The sequence below is a fragment of the Cavia porcellus genome, unplaced genomic scaffold, assembly GCF_034190915.1.
Source record: "Cavia porcellus strain 051 isolate PalLab524CR breed Dunkin Hartley unplaced genomic scaffold, mCavPor4.1 scaffold_25, whole genome shotgun sequence".
NCBI classification, from domain to species: Eukaryota; Metazoa; Chordata; class Mammalia; order Rodentia; family Caviidae; genus Cavia; species Cavia porcellus.
This window is the reverse complement of record NW_026947508.1, coordinates 7,382,466-7,406,806: the sequence shown is the minus strand read 5'-3', so window position 1 is coordinate 7,406,806 and position 24,341 is coordinate 7,382,466. Positions and strand designations below refer to the sequence as shown.

The following is a 24,341-nucleotide window of genomic DNA, read 5'->3' as shown; positions in this document are numbered from 1 at the left end:
ATAAAACTATGCTATTTATTTCTCGAGTCCAATTTCTAGTCAGGCTTCCTACAATAAAAGCTTTCTTTAACTTGTAAGAAGAAACACAAAACATATATGTGTACACAAATAAAGAGCAAAACAGAAGAGAGATAAATAATAGGGAGTTCAAATACCTCCCCAACACATTCTGTTGTTTTAAAAATATTTCAATATATGCTAATTTGTTTCATTTTACTACTAGTTTATCTTAGTTGAAAAAAAAGTTTGGGTTGATGTTTCTTTTTCATAAGAATCTTAGGGCTGGGGATTTAGCTCAGTGGCATAGCGCCTGCCTTGCAAGCATGTGGTTGTGAGTTCAAGCCCTGCTACCAAAAGACAAAAAAATAATCTTTCTGGTTTATGTCTTACACTCTGAGTAACTACTCTGAAGATAATGGTATACAATGGAAATAAGTACTGTTATTCTATTATTATTTGGTGAGGAAATTTTTACTGATTAAAATTTTTTAAGAACTGAATTGATTTATAACACCACCACAGGAATAATGTAGAAGGTCATGGGAATTATTCTCCTGGCTCTCAAAACTCCACACAGCGCGAGCGATGTCCCCCCTCTGAAAGCCACACACACCAACGGTGTGCTCCTGACCCTCCAAGAGCAGGAAGCAGTGGCAGCTACCATTAGGGTTCAGAGGAGAGCAGGTCATTAGCAACCGTCTTCTCCTCTGTTTTCCTCTTCTGTATGTGGTGCTGCAGATCAAAGCCAGGGCTTCACACATGCTAGCTAGGAGTGTTCGTCCCTGACCAACACGCTTGTCCCCTCGGTCCCCAGCTCTTTAACTGTGTTATTGACCAGGCAGCTGGTCACTGTCCTGCAGTACTGGGTGTGGCGCAGGGCAGAGCAGCGTAGAAGCAAGGCTCTTGGTTCCATCTTCAGTATTGCAAAAATATGAAACAACATAAACCGGGGCAGCGGTCACGCTGTCTTGAGGCAGGGGTCTCAAGGAATCCACAGCAGTGCTCCTGCCTCAGCTTCCAAGTGTTGGGGTTACAGGCTACACCACACACTTGGCTAAAGCAATCTTATAGTAAGTAATGAAAAATGTGGATTTTACCAAGAAAAATGAAAACAAGTTTATTTAATAAAATTTATACTAAACTGAAAGCATATGCCAATTTTCACAAAGAAGAATTTTAGTAATAATTACTACATTTGCAATTCTACTCTAACTTAATTGAGGGAGGATACATAGCATTCTGATAGTAACAGAACAACAAAATATATCTTGTTACATTTTACTTTTTACCAAAATAGATTATTTTTGCAAAAAGCATAAAAGGTTATTTTTATACAAATATTTAAAAACTTCACCAATCTTTCCCGAAGAGCCTCTCTTAATCTTTTTTTTTTCCCCACTGTTGCTAAGTTATCCTCTCTTAATCTTTCAACAGTCAAATAATTCTCTTTTGAAAATATCCAGTGGAGGCGGCACGGTGGAGCATGCCTGTCGTCGTAGCGCTCAGGAGGCTGAGGCAGGAGGATCACTTCAAGTTGAAGGCCAGCCTGGGCTACAAAGTGAGTTCAAGGCCAGCCTGAACCGTAGAATGAAATTGCCTCATAAAAGACTCCCCCACAAAAAAAGAAACAAACAAACAAAGAAAATACCCAGTTTCATCCTTTCTTGTTTGTTTTTAGGGGGACAGGATCTCGCTGCAGTCCAGCTTGGCCTTGAACTCACAATCCTCCTGCTTCAGCCTCCCAGGGAGGGGATTACAGCCATGTGACACCACTTTCAGCAGTGGCCCTCTTTTCTAAGACTTCCTTCAGATTCGAATCCATCCGTATCTCCGCGTCTACTTCCTTGCTTATAATCGATCCCTAATTCTACTTCGGGAAGCTGAAATATTTTGCAAGATTTCTATTCTATCCACCTAGCAATGTATTTGCATTGTACTTGCATTTTATTTAAATAAGCTCGCATTATACAGGAAAAGGCCAGGCATGCTGAAGGACACCTGTAAAACCAGCACTTACGAGACTGAGACAGGATTGCTGAGTTTGAAGCCAGCCTGGGCTACAAAGTGAGTTCAAGGCCAGCCTGAACTGCACAGTGAAACTGTCTCAAAAAGACCAAAAAAAAAAAAAAGTTATATATATATATAAAAGACTGACATCAACAGCCTAACAATGACAGGCATCTACATGCACAAGGGCTAATTTTATAAGTGGTCATTCATTAAAGACTTTTATTCTATGACAGGTTTTCTTTTGTTTTTTATTTCCTTACCAACCTAATTCCTATAGAATTCCAATCACTGCTAACACCTTTTGAGTATGCCAAGCACGGCTGTGAGTTCATTATTAACATACTAACTCCTGTATCTTTCTCAAAAATCCTATGTACCACTAGTCTCTCTCTGTTGTGTGTGTGTGGGGGGGGGGGGTTAGTGGGGATGGAACCCCTGGCCTCACAAGGTGCTAAGCAAATGCTCTACCACCAAGCTATATCCGTAGCCCATTCACCTCATTTTAAACCTTTATGATGACTTTTATAATGAGTGTTTAGCTTGTCCAAGGTCACACATTCAGAAAATGGCAGAGAGGGAACATTAATCCAAGCATACTGTCGCAAGGCCCACCTCTTATTTAATGAGTAAAGCCATCTTGCAGTAATACCTAGGATGAATTCATCATGGTGGATTAAAAACCGGTAGCCAACTTAACGCCAGCTGGACTGACTCAGCGTGGTGCTGTGTGGATGGCCCACCTGAGGACTGTGGCCAAGATACAAAGGAGACCGGGAGAGGAGACTTTAGCACGGTGGTCCTACGTGCTGCTGTTTGGAGCCGCTAGTTCTCCTGGAGGAGCCTGTCACGCTGGCTTCCCTGATATGAACTCAGCTGTTATCACTGAAGGAGCTCAGGACCTCGCTGTCACTGAGAATGGCTGTGGTACTTTTCAGGGGAGCCCTGGTCCCTATTTTGAGCATCATTTCTTGGCTCCAGTGCAGATCTGTCACCCCACTGGCACAGACTTCCTAGCTTCCACCGCTGACCTCTGGGCTTTCTCAGCACAGATCCTTGATACAGACTTTCATGAGTCACTGTCACAGGATCTAGGCTCCCAGCTAGACTCATGGGGGGTAGAGGAGCACTGACATGGGCTCCACGTCTTCAGCTGGACTCATGCAGGACACTGCTGTGGGATCCAGGTCCTCGTCTAGATTTTCTAGGTCTTTAGTGCAATGGACAGATTTCTCACACTTTCTTTGTAACTGACTCCTTGGGTGCCCATTATAAAAATACTACAAATTCAGTGTCCTGTAATGTAATCGTTTTCCTTATAAACCTCGGACTATAACAAATTCCCTAGGAATAAGAGCCCTCTGCATCTAGAACGGAGGTTCTTAGCTTTAGTAAGCTTAGAACCACTTGGAGTACTTGTTAGAAACATAAATTTCAAGATTTTGATTCTGTCGATCTGAGGGCCACTTGACCTGCCCACTATGAAGCCGAAGTCATCCTGACACAGCAGCCTAGAGACCACACAGTGCAGTTAACCCTTCCTTTCATGTCCCAAACAATTTGATGCTTCCTCCCTCTCCTTTAGTTCCACATACCAGCTTTGACTTCAAATGGTAATTCCAGTTCTTTTAGGGCATCTTTCTTTAATGGCAAGTTTTCTAATTCCACAGCACCTAAAAAATAAAAACACCATCACGACATAGTCATTCAGCAAGCAGGAGGTGGCCCTGTGTGCACAGCACCGAAGGTGAAAGTTGTACCTCCAGAACACAGCTGTAGAAGGTCACGTGCAAAAACAAAACAGAATAAAGCCATGCGCAGTGCTACGGCCACCCCAGAGTTTCATCTGTGGTGCTTCCGGCCACGTACATGACAGAGAGGGAAGCAGGGATCTAACTTTCTTAATAGGCCAAATAGAAAGTGTGTCAGGCTTTTGATGACATCTACTGCCTATTCTGGTCTGTGCTATTCTGTAATTGCTTAGACACAGGGCCCTCCTATGCTGCCCAGGCTGGTCTCAATTCCTGGGCGCAAGTAACCTTCCTGCTTCCACTTCCCACATACTTGACACTACTGGCATGTTACTGTAACCGGCTTATTTTTTCAAAAGCTGGACTGGGGATATAGCTCAGTGGTATAGCAGTTGCCAAACTTGCAGAAGTACCCAGCATAAATACTGGTCCCTACTATTTAAAAAAAAAAAAAAAAAAAAAACAGTAAGGCAGGTGTAGTGGCACCCACCTATAATCCCAGCACTCAGGAGGCTGCGGCACAAGGATTCCAAGTTTGAGGTCAGCCTGGGCTAAATTGTGACTTCAAGGCCAGCATGAACTACAAAGCAAGACCTTGTCTCAAAAAAATAAAAAAACATCTTGGTGAGCTCAAATATAGCCTGCAGGCCAGAGCTTCAGCTACCCTGCCCCACAGGAAAGTCAGTATCTGGTTCACTGGGACGCCATGCAGGCTCCCAGGCCCATCCCCAGATCAGAAGCCCTGGATTGAAACATCAGAATCTGCCTCTTTTTTTTTTTTGTACCAAGAATCAAACTCACAACCTCGTGCTTGCCAGGTAGGCGCTGTGCCACTGAGCTTTACCCTGACCCCAAGAATCTGCCATTTTAAACAAATTTCTCCCATCCTCCTCTCCACCCCTCCTCAAAATGAATATAGTCCCCGTGACTGAAATAAAACTGGTCTTCAAAAGGAATTCTGCTTTCTTCTGGAGACGGTCTCTCCCTGCTCTCTTCTGCTTGCAGCTGCAATAAATGCCAGGAAGCAGAGGAAAGCAAAAGATACCACCGCGATCCTTTTCACCCCAGGCTCTTAGGATGATGTGAACCAGCAGGCACAGCAGGTGCTCTGCCCACATGAGTCAGCGCTCAGACTGCCAGCCCTGGCACTACTGAGGGGCAGAACCCCCAAAGGGAGGGCCCAACTAGAGGAAGGCAGGTTACCGTGCTGCGTCTGCCTTCACAGCGAGTGCCAGGACCTGGGGCCCTGCCTAGTTTTGCCTCCCAGCTGCCACGAGATGAACAGGCCTCTGCCATCAGGTACCAGGGGCAAAGGGGCCACGCAACCATGGACCAAAACCTCTGAAACTAAAATGAAGCCATCCTCACATCAAGCTGATTCTCTCAGGTTTGCAGTCTCGGTGACAGAGAGCTGACTGCAAGCATTCGCACTCATGCCACTGTACCCTGAGGCCTGCTCTGGCCTGCACGCTGTGCTGGGAACACAGTGAGCAAGGCGGGTCCCAAGCTCCAGACTGCTGGAGGGCCCGCCATCGCTTTACTAAGCTATTTGCACAAGAATTTCCAAGCCACTTAACTCTGCCTGAGATAAATATTTCTAGAAACAAGAAATAGAGGCAACTACTAACTTGGAAGAAGCCCTGGGTTAAGCCAGACAAGGCTTTCATTTCAAAGACAATGCAGGAAACTTGGTGTTTCTCCCTTTAAAGGGCCAAGAATTAAAATCCAGCAATTTGGCAAATTCAGCACAAATGCAGTCTACTTATTTTACTTTTTTAATGAATTAAGCTTATCAGTAGACTTTAGGAATACAGAATGACCACATTCATCACAGGGAGTCTGTACCTGTGCGTGACCTGGCTGGATCCTCTGTTTTCCCCCTACCCTCTCTCTCCCTAGTTCCCCTTCTCATTTTACTTAATTTTTATTTTTTCAGGCACACATGAGACCTATGTAGGGTCCCACATACATTAAGAGTACCCCAAAGAAAAGTAATCCTTGCAAAACAACCCTATTTCCATATTTGGGAGAAAATATCAGGCAACGTTTTCCCTAAATGAAGCTGGCCACACAGGAACAAGCACACTGGTTCCTCCAGAACCCAGGGCCTTGTGGACCGGACAAGCGCTCTACCCACGACCCACACATCCAGCCAGTTTCTTTGTCTTTAGAAAAGCATCGCTTTCACTTGGAACCGCCTTATTTCTCAGTAGGAGAATCCATCCAAAGGCAAGGTTTCTCTGCCTGGGTTTCTCGGGCTTCTACACAGCCCTAGAGAAACGGAAGGAATTGTGCGCAGCTCACGCAATGACAAGTAAAGAAGCTGAAGCGCAAAAAGCATAAGAAAAGTTTTAGAAAAAGTCAGGGTGGTGGCACACACTTGGAACCCCAGCGCCTGGTAAACTGCAGCAAAACACTGCCATGAGTTAAAGGTCTGCCTGGGATACACGGTGAGTTCAAGGCCGCCCAAGAGTCCACAGTGAGACCTTGTCTCAAAAACAAGATACAGTTGTAGAAAGGAGAGGAAAGGCTGAGAAGAAACAGCAGCCCACAGCATCCCAAGAGCAAAGGAATCAGGGAAGGCGACACAGCTCCCTAACTCCACCCTCCCACATAGGTGCCCGCCACAGCCCTGCTGGGCACGGTGCCTCCAGCAGCCAGGCAGCAGAGCACCCAAAGGAGGCGAAATTTATAAATTATAATATCGTCTCTTCCCCTCCAGGCAGACAGTGTTTCATCTTAACATTGCTCATCTCAGGTTAGCAAACACTCTATTCACTGAACGTTCTTCAGCAATCTCTGTCGACTACTGGATTCTTTTCCCTCTGTTCCATATTATGTAAAGGACCAGCCTGAGGTCTGGAGCTTAGGGGAAATTAAAAACTAAAAACAAAAATAAAAAAAGGAAACTGGCCGCAGCACTGAGAGGCTGAAGCAGAGGATCACAAGCACCTCTCTCACCTTGGCAATGCAGCAAGAACCTGTCTCCAAGTGAAAAACAGAAAGAGCGGGATGTGGCTCAACACAAAGGCACGGATTGTATTCCCAATGTCACAAGAAACAGGGAGCAGCAGGGACTGAAGTTCCGGGTTACGAACATGCAGACCAAAGTCCAGCCACTTTGCCACGCACTGGCAGCCACTGGCTCCTGACCCCAAACCATTCCGCATGCGATTGCAAGTTTCCAGCTTCCAGACTTCACTCTCCCGGGGAGCAGTGACTCACCCCCTGCCACCTATCAGAATCCTGTTCAGCCCACTCAAAACCTACTTGCACAGCAGCTCTCCCAGCATCCCTCCCCGCGCACCTGCTGCATTAAGCCTCTGTCTCCAGCACAATTCAACAGAGAAGGCCTCTAGTTGCTGTCTACTCTGCGTCCCCAACAGATCAGCAGCTCGCTGAGGACAGGGGCCGGAGAGGTGGAAACCATTTAACAGTAACAGCGCCGACATGAAGTTAAGCACTTCCTGTCCACCGAGTACTTTATGCACACCCTCCTCCACCCCTTATCGGGGCTGTGGCTCAAACCAGGGCCTCGTACTCGCCAGTCAAGTGCGCTACCACTGAGCCATGCCCCTGCCCCCCGTTACTTCATTCCATCTGCACTGCAGTGCAAGAAGTTCTACAGCTTGAGTGCGGATGTCTCCAAACTGCTTGGGCCTAGAAGTTTTCCAGATTTCAGTTTTAGACATCATGGCATGTCTGCATACACTGACAGGCTAAGCAGCCCTGATCCAAAACTCCAAAATGCAACGTGCCCTGAAATTAGAAATGCTGGGAGAACCCTACTGCCCTAAAATGTGTCAGATTTCAGACCATTTCAGATTCCAGAACATTTCGTGTCAGAGATGGTCAACCCAAATTAGATTCTCAGTTTTTGTAATAAAAATGAGGCTTAAAGAACAGGCAGTTTTCTCTGAGAAATGAAGGAGTTTGCAGCGGGGATGGTGGTGCACACCTGTCACCCCAGTACTCGAGAGGCTGAGGCAGGAGGACCACCGTGAGCTTGAGGCAGCATGGGCTACCTCCGTGAGTTCAAGTGAGTTCAAGGCCAAACTGAACTACACAGTGAGACCCTATCTACACACACACACACACACACAGAAAAGAAGGCACCAGAGCTTACAACAGATCTGTCTAACCTCAGGCAATGAAAAGGAAAACAGGTGAAGAGGAGACTTTGGTTCTGGCCGCCACAGTCACAGACAACCCCGTAACAGGCAAACCCCGGCCCCGAGCCTGAGCCTGAGCTCTGGGATCTCCCTCCGCTGCCTGTGTCAGTCCACACCCAGAGCCGTGCTCCCGGCAGGAGCTCAGCAAACATTGGCTGAATGATGGAAAGCGTGAAACCTTAGCACACCGTGCTGTCTCTGTCCCCCACCAGCTCTTCCCATTTTTATCACCATTAGCACACGTGCCCTATCTACTCTCTAAGTCCAGCCCTTCAGCCACTCCTGTGCTGGTGGCCACAAGGATGGGGACGACGATGACACTAACATCCAACGGATGCCCAATGTGCGCTACAACAGCTCTAGGCTCTCGGCCCCACAGTCCTTTATCTGGGCCTCAGGGTCCTGTGAGACACTTCATAGTCATCTCCAGTTCACAGAAAGGGACACCGACGTATGCAGAATCAGAGTCTTTGATCAAGTAACTGGTAAACACGAGAAGTGATCAGAACCCACAGTGTGAGCCAAGGGTGGGCTGACTCAGGAGGCTGGGGCAGGAGGATCACCTCAAGCTTGAGGCCAGCTGGGCTACACTGAGTTTAAGCCCAGCCTGAACTATATAGTGAGATCCTGGCTAAAAAAAATAAAAAATGAAAAACATGTCACGTTCTGGTTTCTCTTTTCATTTTCTTCATTTCCTCTAGTCACGCGACAGAAAATCTATATTCTTAGCCACTGTTTTAGTCTCCCTTTCACCCCCCCATGCATCCATAACAGTAAATAGCTACAGATGGATCAAAATAACATCCTTATTTCTATTTAGGATCCCGCAGCCCTAAACACTGCTTAACTGTGTCATAAAGATCAACAAAAATAGTGGCCAATGCCTATAACCCCAGCGCCCGGGAGGCTCAGGAGAATAAAAGTTTAAGGCCAGCCTGGGCTACATAGTGAGCCCTGGTCTCAAAAAAAAGAAACACCATAAAAAGACCAATGTGAGCTTCAATCCTGAGGTCACCTTGACTGCATGAAGACATGCCTCAATTAGTAAAGCACACTAAGTCGCGAGCCCCTTTCTTCTCCAGTGCTGCCCCCCCCTCCAGTTCCAGCCACCAAGAAGCAAGCTCTACTTCTTAGAATCCAATGCGACAGCTGGTAAGTACAGCCCTTTCTGTAGCATGCCTGTAATTCCAGCACTCAAGAGGCTGAGGCAGGATTGCCACAAGTTTGAGGCCAGCCTGGGCTACATAGTGAGATGCTACCTTCAAAAAAATTTATGCTTTAAAAACCTGTCGGGATTAGAACTCTGTCATTAGCAAAGGCGCTAGGAAACACCCGACGCCATAAGTATATGTGTATTCACTTCCTCAGTAAACACGTTCTCACCACACTACTCTTGGAAAACCAGGTCTTTCATTAGCAGGGTTTGCTTTGCAGCTCTCTTTCAAGGCCTGTTACCCATGCCTTGCACAACTCAGAATCACTGGGTGCCAAGGAACTTCAGTAAGTGACCAAACAGGTGAACCATTACTACTGTGTTCTGATTTGCTTGTGACAGAGCGCTGCTATCTAGCTCAGTCTTCCTGCCTTGTGCTGGGATCACAGGCGTGCACCACCATGCCCAGCTCTTCTCACTGTCTGGAGGTATGCATGGCATGCTGGGAGCTGACCCCAGGACCTTTGCCCTGAGCTGTACCCCAGCCTGTTTTGTGCTGTACTGTTGTTGTGCTTTGTTTGAGACGGGACCTCACTAGGTCCCCAAGTTGCCCCAGTAGGATTCAAACCTGTGATCTCCCCCTCTGCCTCCCAGAGCTCTGGGATTACGGGTGTGGGCCACCCCATCCAGCCAGCCCTCCTCACACCTGCTTTCCATTTAACTGCTAAAAGACAGGAGGGAAAGCAGGAGAACAGGGAAAATCCACTTCTGCCTCCAATAAAAGGGACACATGGGGAGGAGCAGCGGTGACAGGTCCCATAGCCCACGTCTGCCACCATCATCCCCCCGGGATTGCACGGGTTAATTGGACCAGAAGGGACAGCGACAGTTCAAGGCCAGCCCGCACTACATAGCTAGCAAGACCCTATCTCAAAAAAAACCCCACAAATTAATAATAGTACAATAATTGGTAAGTAAATTTTAATAAAGCCAAGGTACCCTGCAAAAGCTAGGTACACTTCAGACAACTGCATTACCCCTCTGATGCAACTGTATTGTCTTCAGTTACATTTTAGTTTGAAACAAACAGTTAACCTTTATTAAAAAGTATTATTCCTGCTCAGTACTTGATGTGTGAAACAAAATCTGCACTTCTCAAAGGGAAGCACAGCATCTTAGAGCTGGCATACTGCCTCACATTTATAATAAAAATGCCACAGAATAATTCATTTGAACGACACTGAGCTTTGTTGCTCCATCTTTACAAATTATCAACTATATTGTTAACTTCAAAATATACTGTATTAATTAGCATATGTCTGAAATACATAACGAATCCACTCCTCATGGGATGTTGGTACCCGTGCATCCTGAGGCCTCCGACTTCCTGTCCTCTCCCCTCCCATCTCCATGAGTTCTATCTCCCTGGGGTTTTTTTTGTTTGTTTTCTATTATCTTTTATTTTGTTATTTAAGTTATGGATACCTTGGGTTCTCATATCAGTGTCACAGATTCTGAAACTCATCTTGAGTGTCTATGATACGTCAGCAGATTGAATGTTATCTCACTGGATCCTTACAGCAACTGTGTGGAAGCGTTCTGCCCTCCTTTTCTATGGTCACATAGCTTTTACATGTTTGTTGGTGTGTGTGTGTGTGTGTGTGTGTGTGTGAGAGAGACACAGGAACAAACCCGTATCTGAGGCCAAAGTCAAAGTGGCTGTCTCCATAAAGCCAAAAACTGAACTGAGGTAAAGCAGAGACACCAGCCTAGAGTTTGTTTTGTTCTGAGTATTTAGTAGTTCCATAAAATCTAAAGCAATATAGCCACACACTTAGGTTACTCCACTGTAACCATCACAAGAGAACATGATGCAACACGAGCATTAGATTTTATTATCCTCAACAGAACGAAAAATGTAAGTAACAGAAATGCCATCTGCTAAGCTCTACTTTGCCAAAGACAAACCCACACAACTCACCTTTGAGCAGAGCAACTGAGAGCTGATCAGTGTTCAGGTTATTGACATATTTCCCTAAATAGGTGTTGAGAACCCAGGCGACGAGACCTTCCAACATGACTATTTCCTTAGGAAAAGTGCTTAAAAATCATGGATCATTCTTTATGTCTCTCTTTCATGGTCACAAAAGAATCTACAAGAGAAAAAAATGAAAATCAACACAAAAAGCAGGCTGACTTTCTAAGGTGATTTATTACCCTACCTGCCTGATAGAGAATGAATACAAGAGACAGGCTTAACAGAGCAGAGGCAAGAAGCCCTGTTAAAATGACTCACTTGGCCTCACATGGCGGCTCCTACGTATGATCCCAGCACTTGACAGGATGAGGCAGAAGGATCACCATGAGTTCAAGGCCAGCCTGGGCTACATAGTAAGTTCAAGGCCAGCCTGGACTAGATAGCAAAACTCTGTCTCCAGAAAAATTGATCAATTAATTAATTAAGTTAAGGATAACTAATTAATTAACTAGTTAAGGATAACATGGGAAATGTGGGGCTAAACCAATACTTCTACATTCTGATGCATCCACAAGGAATGTCATTTATAAAGTTTCTAAAAATCTGCAATTTGAAATGTAGCCTTTCACTGGCCCTCTGTACTCACCTTGAGATCAGAGGTTTCTGTATGAGGGGGATCCTGCAAATACTTGAAGACATTTGTGATTACCATGACTTTGGTGGCTGCTACTGATTTCTTCTGCGTAGAGACCACAGCAGGTTCTAAATATCCCACAGAGTACCAGACAACTCACCATGGCAAAGAATTATCCAACCCAGACATTAACAGGACCAATACTGAGAAACCCTAACCAAGATGAAGGCCAAAATGCCCCAAGAGAGTATATGAATGAAATTCTTATTCTCCAGTAAGCCTATTAAGGTTGCTCTAATTAAATTTTGTAAATTTATTCATCAGGATCATCATTCATAAAATAATATAAATGACAGGCAGGAGGGAGTGCTTTATGTGTACTGGAGCTACACTGTTGGTACCTGTTCACCTGCCCATGCTGATACAATGATATCAGTCAACAGCAACAAATATCAGAAATCCACTAATTAAAATCAGGCATATGCCTATAATCTCAGCAAAAGCTGAAGCAGTAGGATCGCTGCAAATTTAAGGCCAGCATGGGCCACCTAGCAAGACTGTCTCAAAAACAAAACAAAACTTTTAGAAATCTACTGATGAGAGCTATTTAGATTCATTACTGAATTAGTACTGTTAAGTGGTGTTCAGTATTATAAAAATAATACATGTAGATGGTGCTCAGTATTACAAAAACAACATGAGAGAAACTGAGGCCCAGATGTTTAAATGTGCTCCCAGGTCGCTCAGGCAGCAGATTCCAGTTAGAACGGCAGGCCGTAAATCCTGCCCTATGCCACCTAGGTCGGTCACCAGTCACTGTGCCAAGACACTCCAGTTTCCGGTGGCCTATATCCCACTTGGAACCATCCTACTTTCAGGATCCTTTCCAACTACTGTGCCCCACCTCTAATGATTCATCGTAGTGCCAGGAGATACACCCATCCCAAGGGGAACATCTGTCTCCCAAGAAGACGCAAACACAGGCCCCCATCAAAGTTAACTCAACCTCTAGTAAAAACTGACTTTTAGCCAGGGGTGGTGCTGCACAACAGCAATCACAGCCCAGGAGGTCAAGGTGGGAGGGTCAGGAGGAGTGAGGGGCCAGCACAGGCTACACTGTGTGTTCAAGGCCAGGCTATGCTAGATCCTGTCTCAAAATAAATAAAACAAAAAGACTGACTTCAATTTGTCAGCATTATCTTGTATTTCCAGCGGGGCATAGTGGTACACGCCCATAATCCCAGCACTGGGGAGGCCAAGGCAGGAGGCTAGCTTAACAGAGTAAAAGAAACGTTTTTCTTTGGAAGTTTTTAAACAGGTAGACCTGTGAAAACAAAATGTGAAGCTGACTTGCATACTCTTACTACGTGAGTTCCAACTACACTTACACAAGCAACCCACGTCAGAGTACTTTGTTTTTTGGCAGGGTGGACTGAACCTAGGGCCTTGTGCCTGTTTGACAAGCACTCTACCCAAGGCCTACAATCCCAGTCTTTTCTTCAGAGCAGAATCGCATTGCTAAAATGTGTAGGCTATCCTCAAACTCGGAATCCTCTTGCCCCAGCCTCCCAAGCAGCTAGGATTACAGGCCTAGGCCAGGACACCTGGCTGGAGTACTCTATTTTTGTTGTTACTGCCATTAATTCTGGCCATAAATGCCAACACTCCCTGCAGTGCCAGCTACAAATGCATCCTCCCTAAAAGGAAACTACTATCATTTTGTAAACAAGGTCAGGCCCTACCCTGCTTACCCTGAGTGGAAAAATGCAAAGCACTGATTTAGAGGAAGGCAGGGTGATTGGTGCCTTAAAATGCCCTACCCAGTAAACTGAGGCCGAAGCCGAAACCCTCCACTGGCTCTCCTGAGCAATAAGATTCAGCCTGACACCACTTCAAGGATTCCCTTAAAGAATCCCGGTTCCAGCGCCAGACTGGTCGGAATCCTGGAGGCTTCTAGGCAGCTGTCTGGCACTAACGCCACCTGGCTTCCTCCACCCAGGGAGCAGGTGACACTGGGAATCCGGGCTCAGTCCACTGGCGGGCAGACAGCCGGGTATGACCTTGAGCCAGGCCCCTCCCCGAGAGGCTGCCAGACCCAGGAATAGGAAAGACTTGAAACTGGACCGGAGCGTCCCGCCTCTCCCCAAGGCGGCCGGGGCCAAGCGCTGTCAGGTCCAGGGAGCTCTTAGATGGGACGCACGGGGGGTGGGTGTCAGGCAGGTGGCCCTACAGGAACTGCTGCCCAGAAGAAAAAGCTCTCGAGTCCCTGCCGCTGCCTGCGCACTGGAGCCCCACGCCTCACTCAGCAGACAGAAACTCGCACCTCGCACGATGGCTCTGGGGGTCCCCTGCCTGGAGAGGGGACTGTGCAGGGCGTGACCCCAAGGAACAAGGGTTAAAGACAAGTCAGAGGCCTGAGGACCCCCGACTCAGAGATGATCTCAGGGAGCCGATTAAAGGAGGTGGACAAGCCGCCCTAAAAACTGTCTGGTCCCCCATTCCTAGAGGTAAAGCAGAAGCTTGCACCCCAAAAACTGGGCTCAGCAGGAGCCACGAGCTGACGCCCGCTGATCCCAGGGTGCTGGGTCAAGGAGACTCGACTGGTCGCCCGGGTCTCCGGGGGCTTCCCCAGCCCCGGGCCTGCGCCCGCGGAGCCGGCAGGAACAGGGGCGCAGGGGTCCCCGCGAGGGCGAGGGCGCGGGCGGACCGGACGCCGGTGTCCAGGGCTCGCAGCGCCGCGCCGCCCGCAGCGGGCCGGGTCCCAAATCCCCGGCAGAGGCGGAGCGACCCCGCGGCCCTACCTGTCGCTGTCGGGGCGCCCGCCCAGCCCGGCACTGCGCGGCGTTTCCTCTCCGCCGCTTCTCAATGGCGCAGGCCGCCGGCGCTCGACCAGACCAATCGAGCGAAGACTCGCAGGCGTCTGGCCAGCCGAGCGCCGAGCCATCGAGAAAGCGCCCCCTAGCGCTGCCCCAGGCGCCTGCGGAGCTGTTGGCTCCTGGGTTATCTGGCTTCAGTGATTGCCGCTGGGTCTTAAAGGTAGGGAAACCAAGTCCCAAGAAGAGCAGGCCAACACATGACTGTGATTTACAAAGTACTGGAACCCAGGATTCTTCTTTTTCCATCTACCAAAAATTGCAATAGACTTTACAACATCTGGCCCACGCGGGGGTCTGGAATCAGACTGTTCCCTTCCCAGCTGAAGGCAGCCTCCCCTGTATGCTACCCCAAGCACCAACTAAATTTGATCCTTTCCTTTTTTTTTTTTTTTTTTTTTTTTGGTTGTTCGTTTTTCATTTTGTTTTGCTTTTTGATTTGTAGTTCAAACAGGCTTCGAACTCACAGCGATCCACCTGCCTCAGCCAACCCGGTGCTGGGATTACAGGCATGCACCACCAGGCCAAGATGGTCTCTTCTTATTTTGTCCACTTTCCCAGTTCCACGCTGCCCAACATGCTTCAGTTCCTGCAGCAGCACTTCTGCATTTGCTGTTCTTTCTATTTAGGTTGCTCCCCTTAAACCACTGCTGTCCAACAGAAATACAAGGTAAGCCACCTAGAAAAGCCTCATAGGTAATTTTACATTTACTTGGTACATTTTTAAAAAGGAGATGGGGGGAGGTGAAATTGATTTCAATAAATGTTATTGAATCCAATATTAGTTGACAGTGAATCTCAACTTTGAACAATATGTAAATGGTTTGCATTCTAATGGAGCCACCAGATGGGTGATCTGAAAGACAGCAGGAAACATATCCTAGGTCACTCATTTTGAAGACAGTCCCAGTCCCATAAATACACTCACCCCTGGAGCACAATGTACATCTGTCTCTAGGGCAAGTTCCTGCACTCTATTTTGCTAAGTGCATACTTTTTAAGGATCTCTTTGTCCCTCTTACATGTCCTGAAAATTCCTTTTCCTTGAAGAGAGTCAGGTAATTGTATAGGTAAGGTGGGTTTAGGGACCTGCTAGACCTCATTTAGTAGCATGCCTGACAGAATGTGTGTACAGATATATATATAAAACCTTGGGTTGTGGTTTGGGTTTTTTGGAGACAGTCTAACTAAGTTAGCTGAGCCTAGCCTTCAACTTGGAGCTCTCTTCCTGCCTTGGCCTCCTGAATACTGGGATTATAGACATGTATCAAGATACCTAGTTTTTTAGAAAAATTATTAATGTTATATTAGGGTCATTTTCTAATATGTTTTTAAATCCAGGAGCAAGTTACACTTAGGCACATTTCAGGTACTTAGAAGCCTCATGTGACTGATGGCTCCAGCACAGCTCTGGATATTTATGGAGCTGACCCCTTCTTGTTTCAAATGTCTCCAATCATAAAGGACTTTACCCTACCTAAAAGTCCCTCATCTACTGTCTTAGTGTACTTCCTTCTTAGAATGTAAAGCTCCTTGAAATTATTTTATGTATTTGTTTATCCATATGTTGTTACCTTTTCCTACCCAGAGTTCCATAAAAGCAAAAGTTTTATCTTTTTCAGCAGTGTTTCTTGAGCCCGCCATGGTGACACACACCTGTAACCCCAGCACTCAAGAACCTGAGACAGGAGGATCACCACAAGTTTGAGGCCAGCCAGGACTACATAGTGAGGCTCAAGGCCAGCTTGAACTACAGAATGAAACTCTGTCTCAAAAAATAAAAATAAACAAATGAATAAAAATACATTTAAATTCAAAAAAAGAGCAAGAGAAACACACCAGGCTCATATAAATCTGCGGATGCAAGAAACACGACAAGCCTGCCATTATAATTACCAGCCCTCTAACACTCAGCTAACGAGGGTGGCATGAACTGACTCACTCCCAAGCCAATCCTGAGTTCCTAGAAGGCAGTGCACATCTGTAATCCTAGCACTTGGGAGGCTGAGGCAGGAGGATCACCATGAGTCTGAAGCCAGCCTGGGCTACGTAGTAAGTTCAAGCCCAGCCTGGAATATATGAGGAGACCCTGCCTCAAAAAAACACAAAAGTTTAAAAAGCAAACACGCCCAGTTTCTGTGGAGGCTGAGGCAGGAGAAGCACTTGGGCCAAGAGTTTAAGGCCAGCCTGGACAACCTCCATCTTAAAAAAAAAAATCAGACAGTAATTGTACAAGTAGACAACGGTACCCTGGGACCATTCTATGTCCGAAGCACCCTTTGGAAGCCTAACCTGTCTGCACGGCCTGCTGGGTGCTTTTTCTATCATCCCAGCACCATTTCTCTGCTTGTGAGCTTCAGTAAACATAGCTGCTTTTCTCTCATCATCAAGTGTACGCTTACACTTTGCAATTCGTTGCTTGCCGTACTCAAAAGCTTGGAGTCTGTCTGTTGGGCCCACCCCAATAACACTAGCAGTGGTGGCAACCCTATGGCTCGTGTGCACCAGCAGGCATGCAGAGCCCTCTCTGCAGCGTGCGAGCGGAATTTCCTCAGCACTGAGCATGGGATAAAAGCTGCTCTCTCTAAACTAGAGCCTAAATTGCAGTGTTTGCACTGTGCTACAGATCAGTGGGTGTGGGGTTGCAGTTTGACCACCTGGTCTCAGTGTTCTGCCTTAGAATATTGTTCATTCAGCAGCACATTGAAAGTCTTTATGTCTTCAGTTTCCTATAAACCTGAGCATACATTTACCATACAGCAACTCCAATTTCCAGGTATTCACCCAGGAGAAATTAAAGCATATGCCCACATCGAGACTCAGATGTGAATGTTCCTCGCCGCTATTATTCATAATAGCTCAAAACAGGAAGTGATCAGAATGTCCATACACTCATGCAGTGGAACACTACCCACCAATAAAAAGGAAAAAATTACTAATACAGGCACCGGCTGACAGACATCTCAAAAATATCAACAAGGTGAAAAAAACCAGATCACAGATCACATTCCATTCCTATGAAATTTCAGAAAGGTGACCACAGCGGCAGCAGGCAGGTCACAGATGGCAAGACCACGGGAGAAGAGGGAAAGGACTAACCAGGAGGCACACAAGGGAGGGGACGAGAACTACTCCACATCTGCATGTTGGGACGCTTTCATAAGCTCATGTACAGGTACACAATTCATTTATGCATGCTCTTGAAATGGGTAAATTTATTCAAGTTATTTCTCAATAAGGCTACATTTTTGTCTTTTTCAGACAGGATCTCACTATGCAGTTCAGGCTGCCCTTGAGCTCACTATGTAGTCCAAACTGGTCTTGAATTTGCCATCATCCTCCTGCCTCAGCCTCCTGAGTGCTGGGATTATAGGCGTGCACCACCAGGCCCATCTTGTTTGTTTTTGAGACAAAGTCTCACTATGTAGTTCAAGTTGGCCTTGAACCCAGGGTATAGCCCAGGCTGGCCTTGAATTTGCAGCAATATTCCTGCCTCTGCCTCCCAAGTACCGGATTACAGACATTTGCTACCACAGCTAGCTAACAAATTTAAAGATCCTACCAGGCATGATGACACACACCTGTAAGTCCAGCCCTGGGGAGGCTGAGGCAGGAGGACAATTATAAGTTCAAGGCCAGTCTGAATTACAAAGCAAGACCCTGCCTCAAAAATAAACAAAAACAAATAGTTCACAGAAGTTTATTTGCACCCTGTAACTCCAACTTTGCCCCTCTGACGAATGCTAAGGCTCTAAAATCCTAAAACTCTTAAAACTCTCAGCATCTCAGTAATGACAGAGTCTCTGCTTGGTCATGATGAATGGATGGCTGGAAGCACCTCTCAATCCCTTCAGCGTGGGGCTGGTTGCCAGAGTAGAGAGCCAAATGATGAGACCCAAAACGCCTCAGGTGGGCAGGTACACTGTCACACAAGTCCCGGGTAGGGCTGGAGATTTAGTGCAACTGAGATTGGCCACCTAAAGGCCAACCATTTCAGTAACCAACCTGCATAATGGGACACCTGCAAAACGCTAAGGGTTCAGGAGCTCCCCAGAGAGAGCAAGTTAAGTGCCATGTCTCACCCCATCCCAGTGGTCTGTGCGACTCTTCCACCAGATGTACACTAAATTCTGTGAGTCATTATAGCAAATTATGGAACCTGAAGAGAGGACTCTCAGGCAACTGAAGATTAAAGTGAATCTTTATACCTGGCTTCGTAGTGTATCTGTATCATCCCAGCACTCAGGAGGCTGACGCAAGAGGAGCATCATGAGTTTGAGGCCAGCCTAAGCCACAAAGTGAGGTCAAGTGCAAACTGAACTGTATAGACCCCAGTTCAAAAAACAAAGTGGGGGCTGGGGATTTAGCTCAGCAGCATAAGCACCTGCCTTGCAAGCAGGCGGTCGTTAAGTTTGATCCCTGGTACCGATAAAAAGATTTTTAAAAATGTAAAAAAAAGGCGGGGGCAGGGATTTAGCTCAGTGCCAGAAGCACTGCTTGGCAAGTTGTGAGTTTGATCCCTGATATTAAAAAAAAAAAAAAACGAGGGTGCCAGACGTGGTGGCACCTGTAATCCCAGCGCTCTCGGACGGCTGACCCAGGAGGATCGTTGCAAGTTCGAGGCCACAAAGTGAGCTCAAGGCCAGCCTGAACTGCATAGTGAGAACCTGTCTCAAAAAGACCAAAAACAAACAAACAAACACTCAAAGGGCATGGTGGCAGAAATACAGTTCAATGTGAAGGCCCAGGGTTCAATAATCAGTACTGCAAAAAGATTTTTTTAAAAAGATGGGGGCTATACATGAAGAACCCATGCATGTAGAATTTCTCTAGAATAACTGAAGATTTGGCCAGTGGAGTATGGGACCCTTCCTGTGCCCACACTGTTCATCATTCCCTATACACTGTGCACCTACGATGTGCTGGCACTGTCCAGGCACCTGAAGGACACCTCCCTGAGCAAGGCACACAAAGCTCACCGTGAGGGAAGCTGGGTTCCAGCAGCAGGTGTAGGCAGGGAGCAATAACTAGAAGCAGAGAGAGAGAGAGAGGGAGAGAGAGAGAGAGAGTCCTGCGGGAACCCCATGGTCAGAGAGAGAGTCCTGTGGGAACCCCATGGTCAGAAGATGGTCCTAGGGCTGAAAGGGTTATAGTTTTTCTCTTTCTGTACTCAGGATTGAATCCAGGGCCTTCACATTGAGCTACATCCCCAGGCATGATTTTATTATTTATTTATTTACAGACAGGGTCTCACTGTGCATTTCAGGCTTTGAACTCACTTTGTAGCCCAGGCTAGCCTCAGACTCACAGTGATCCTCCTGCCTCAGCTTCCTGAACGCTGGGATCATAGGTGTGTACCACCACACCTATTCTATTTTATTTTGAGACAAGATCACACTAAACTGCTGAATCACCTAGTCTGTGCTCCAATTTGTGATCCTTCTTCTTCAGTCTCCCAGGGTCATAGGATTACAGACGCGCACCATCACAATGATGCAATGGTTAATTATGAATGGATTTAATTAGGCTTTTAACCTTCCAGAACAGTACTGGCCAGTAGAAATAGACTATAAATCACGTATATATAGTTTAAATTTTTCTAGAAACCAAATGAAAAAGAGAGAAAAAAATGCATGTCACATTAATGTTGATATTTTTATTTAACCTCATGTAGGCAAAATATCATTTCAACATGTCATAGGTATAAAAATTCCTAGCCAGGCCTGGTGGTATATGTTTTTAATCCCAGCACTTGGGAGGCTGAGGCTAGGAGGATCACTAAGAATTCATGGTTACATAGTGAGGGTGGTCTAAAAAAAAGTTACCAATAATGAAGTGTGTATGTGAGACAGGAGGTTAGGGTGTGCTCAGCTGGCTGGGAAATTAGGCATGACCTGTCAATCACAGAAATTCAGGATATATGCACCTAAAGACGCTCAAGCCCTGCACCTGGGACCAATTAGAAAATGCTTTCACTTCTTCTACTGCAAAATCGAGCAGGTTTTGATAGGATGGCCTAGATCTGACATCAACCTAAAGAACAGGGAGCATGAAAAATGTCTGTCATTAACCTGGCAGGCATAATAAACACTCTCTCTCTAGACTACTCTTCCCATCTGTAGTTGGCCCACTCCACTATGCAGACGATACTTTCTTTCTTGCCTTTAATAAAAGTGAAACCTCACTACCTTTTCATGTGTTTTGACTGATTCTTTGTTGAGTATACCTAGAATCAGCACCCCAGAACCTGGAAGCATCTATGAACATCCAAAAGGATATTTACCACCCTGCATGGTAACACACACAAACACACGGGCAATGTGAAAGTCCAAGTCCTCCACGTTGGTATTTTGCACCAGGATCCGTTGCACACATCTCAGTTCGGCCCGGCTCTGTTTCAAGTGCTCCAAAGGCACCTGAGCCTGGCGCCTGCCGCTCTCAGAAGCCCAGATCCACTGTCTCTTGTGAAAATGCAGACAGTCCTGGGACAGATGGCACTCGCGCCCCATGGGGGACAAAAGGCACTGGAGCAAGAGCAGAGCCAGCGTGGGCCGCCTTGCAGCCTAGAGGTGGAGATTCTGGGTCCCACGTTCACATACTGAGTCCACAGCGGGTTCGGCCATGGCCTCAGGATTCTCTGTTCTAGTTTTGCCCAGTGCCACCTGGCAGCTCTGCTCTCAGTGCTCTGGATTCTGACTCTGAGCCCACGTCAGGCAGAGAAGACTCCAGGGGGGAACACTTCCCCTAGAAGCTTCCCGAGCTGGCTGGTGAAATTCTTAGGACAGGGCCTCCCACAGTAAACAGCCTGAGATAAGAGTCCCACCCAGCTGGCCCTGCCTTGCAAGGATCATGAGCAGCTCGCCTATCGCCTATCGGCAAGGCAGTCCCCAGGGGGGAATTATGCAATCTCATGTCCCAGCTCATAAACTCAGTAGAGCTAATGTACTTCCCGCTTCCCACACGCTGCTCCGGGCCCCTCTGGCTCAGTGAAAGTCAAATCAGACCTCCTTCCCAGGCTTTGGAGCCCACCCTTCCCCCCAGTTCAGATCTGTCCCAGCCAGAAGTCTCCAAGCTGTCCTGCTCCATTTCACTATAGGGCACGCTCAAATGCCAGCACCTCGGAGAAGCCTTCCTGCAGCACACTTAGAAACCACCAGCACTCCACCCCATTCCTTTTCTTCTGCACACTTACCACCACCTGGCACACTGCGTGTGTGTTCCTCTTTTACTCCTCTTCCTTTGTTATAGTTTTCTTGTTTTTCTAAGACATCGTCTCACCGTGTATTCCAAGATAGCCTTGAACTCACTATGTAGGCCTCCAATGCATGATGATCCTCCTGCCTGAGCCTCTTGGAATGCTGGTGGTACATCCCCACCCCGGGCTTTTTTCTTCCCTTTTTCTATTTTGCTACTAGAGATTGAACTTGTCGCCATCACACTAAGCTACACCATCAGTCCTTTTTTAAGAATTTAAAAACTCTTTTGCTTTTTTATTTTGGGACCGGTCTCACTAGGCCGAGGCAGAAGGATTGTTGGCAGAAGGCAAGTTGGAGTCCAGCGTGGGAAACACAGTCAGCCTGTTTCAAAGTAAGAAATAGCTGGACGCGGTGGGGCATGACTGTAATCCCAGTGCTCAAGAGGCTGAGCCTAGAATAAGGCAGGAGATTAGGGTGCAGCAAAGCTGGCTGGGAAAGCAGATGTGACCCAATAATTACAAAATACCAGGACACCTCTGAAGAACAGTTCCCAAAGCCTGGCACACGAACTTCTCACGAGAAGCAGGTTTTTACAGGATGGCCCAGGCAGGGGATATAAAAAGGACAGTGGACATGGAGATCTTTGTCACTGCATGCTGTCTTGCCCAGTGTCCCATCCTTACCCTGGAGGGTACACTCTCCAACTTTTTCTCGGCCCAAATTCATTTCGCAAAGGCTATTTCCTTTCCTGCCTTTAACAACTGTAAAATCTTACTGTTTGTGCTTGTCTTGATCAATTCGTTGCTCAGGACAGAAAACCTAAGAAACCATCTCTAAAAGACCCCAGCACCCCATAACCCAGTAACAGGAGGATCACTGTGAATTCCTCGCCAGCCTGAACTACATAGCTAGAACCTGACTGAAAAAGTTCAAAATAAACCGGGCTTGGTGGCACATGCCATCCCAGTATTCAGGGAGCTGAGGCAGAATTCCCACAAGTTTGAGTCCAGCCTGGACCACATAATGAGTTCAAGGCCTGCCAGACCTAATAAGCCAGACTCTGTCTAAAAATAAAGTGCCCCAGATGGTGGAGTGGAGCAATAGGGCTTTCTATTTGCCCTGCTGGGTTTTGGTTTCACCTTGATCCTGTCTGTGTCTCCTTCCGATGGCCCCATTCCTCCCTCCTGGATTGGCAATATTTACCCTGTGAGCTGTGGGTACCTGCAAGGGAGATAACTCAATGGTTGCCATGGCACTGGGAGAGGAGGATCATCAGGTTGCAGGCACCAGCAAGGGAGGAATAGAAAAGGTAGCAGAGGGGGAGGATGGCATTTAACACTGAGACTATGTTGCGGTTATCAACAATGAGGGCAGGAGTCTGCAAACTACATCCGTGCACAAGACGCACCAGCTGTGCACCAGTATAGCTTTACTCAAAGTCAGCCAGCCCGTGCTTCTGTGCTTGGTGCACAGCTGTTTTCACAGGACAACAGCAGAGCTGAACAGTTGTGATAGAAAGTTTCAGGCCTGCTGCGTCTTAAATATGTACGCCCTGGCTCTTCATGGAAGCTTGCTGAGCCCTGGTCTAGGGTGAGCATAGCTGGGCTGGGCTGAGCAGAGGTCCAGAGTTACAGGAAGTGAGAGGTCAGGTGAGCTCCACCTTTCTCAGGGAACTTGAGGTTGCCCGGTGCAGAAGTGGCCATGCTGCGGAATGACTGTGAACTGGGAATGAACCAGGTGTCAGGTGAATGGACACACAGGCAACGGTCTCATTCTATATTGTAGTTTAAATAAACAGTGTCCCCTGAGGATGCACATCCGTGGGCTCGGTCCCCAGCACAGTGACATTTGGAGGTAGGGCCTACAGAAGTGACGCGGTCATGACATCGATGCACTGATCCACAGAAGAATTCGTGGTTGGGGAGGAAGTGGGTCACTGGGGGTACCTTTGAAGGCTCTGTCCCAGCCCTTCCCCTCTCTACTGTTGCATGTTCTTCCCCTCCCACCCACCCCCCTACCTCCTGGCTGCCATGAGACAGGCAGCTTCCTCCACCCCGCTCTGCCACCGTATTTCCACCTCGAATCGGCTTACCATGGACTGAACCCTCTGAAACCATTAGCCAAAATAAGCCTCTCCTCCTTCTCACCTGTGAGGTATTTACTTTGCCCCAGAAATGGAAGTCTAATACCGCCCCCACGTAGCTATGTGCGTGCAGAACTCGGGACCCAGAGCATTGTGTATGCTTCTCATTCCAAATCAGAAGGCCAGGAGCAGAGGCCTTTTTGTGCTTGTTTCCTTCTTGTGGCTTCCCTGCTGGGGCCCCTACAGGTTCCTGGGCCACCATGGACCCACACAGCTACTCTCCCAGCTGGAGGGTGTGCTTTCTTCCCTGGCAGCTGTGCTAGGGGGAGGAAGGAAAGTGCTGCGGGCATCCTGGACTCCACTCCCTCTCAACACCACCTCCATTCTCCAGGTGCCATGTTCCCTGCTGGGAGCCCAGCTCGAATCTCCTTGGTACAACATTCCCCCAGCTAAGAGGATGCAGTGCCAGAACTGGCGGAGCTCATTTCCTGTGC

At 47.2% G+C, this 24,341-nt stretch overlaps 1 protein-coding gene across 7 annotated transcripts in view; it reads right to left on the bottom strand.

Moving 5' to 3' along the window:
- Positions 1–14,585, bottom strand: part of Vps13d (vacuolar protein sorting 13 homolog D) — a 243,841-nt gene extending 229,256 nt beyond the window's left edge. For 6 of the 7 annotated variants that reach the window (XM_063235530.1, XM_063235536.1, XM_063235533.1 and 3 more), the window contains exons 1-3: positions 14,497–14,585; positions 11,065–11,236; positions 3,603–3,680 (exon numbers count right to left, since the gene is read on the bottom strand). In XM_063235530.1, the coding sequence (XP_063091600.1) occupies positions 3,603–3,680; positions 11,065–11,161 (175 nt within the window). In that variant the 5' untranslated portion in view covers positions 11,162–11,236; positions 14,497–14,585. Of the gene's footprint in view, positions 1–3,602; positions 3,681–11,064; positions 11,237–11,707; positions 13,820–14,496 lie in introns of those variants that run through there. The other variant, XM_063235531.1, reaches the window with a different exon arrangement.
- Between the last annotated feature and the right edge of the window lie 9,756 nt (positions 14,586–24,341).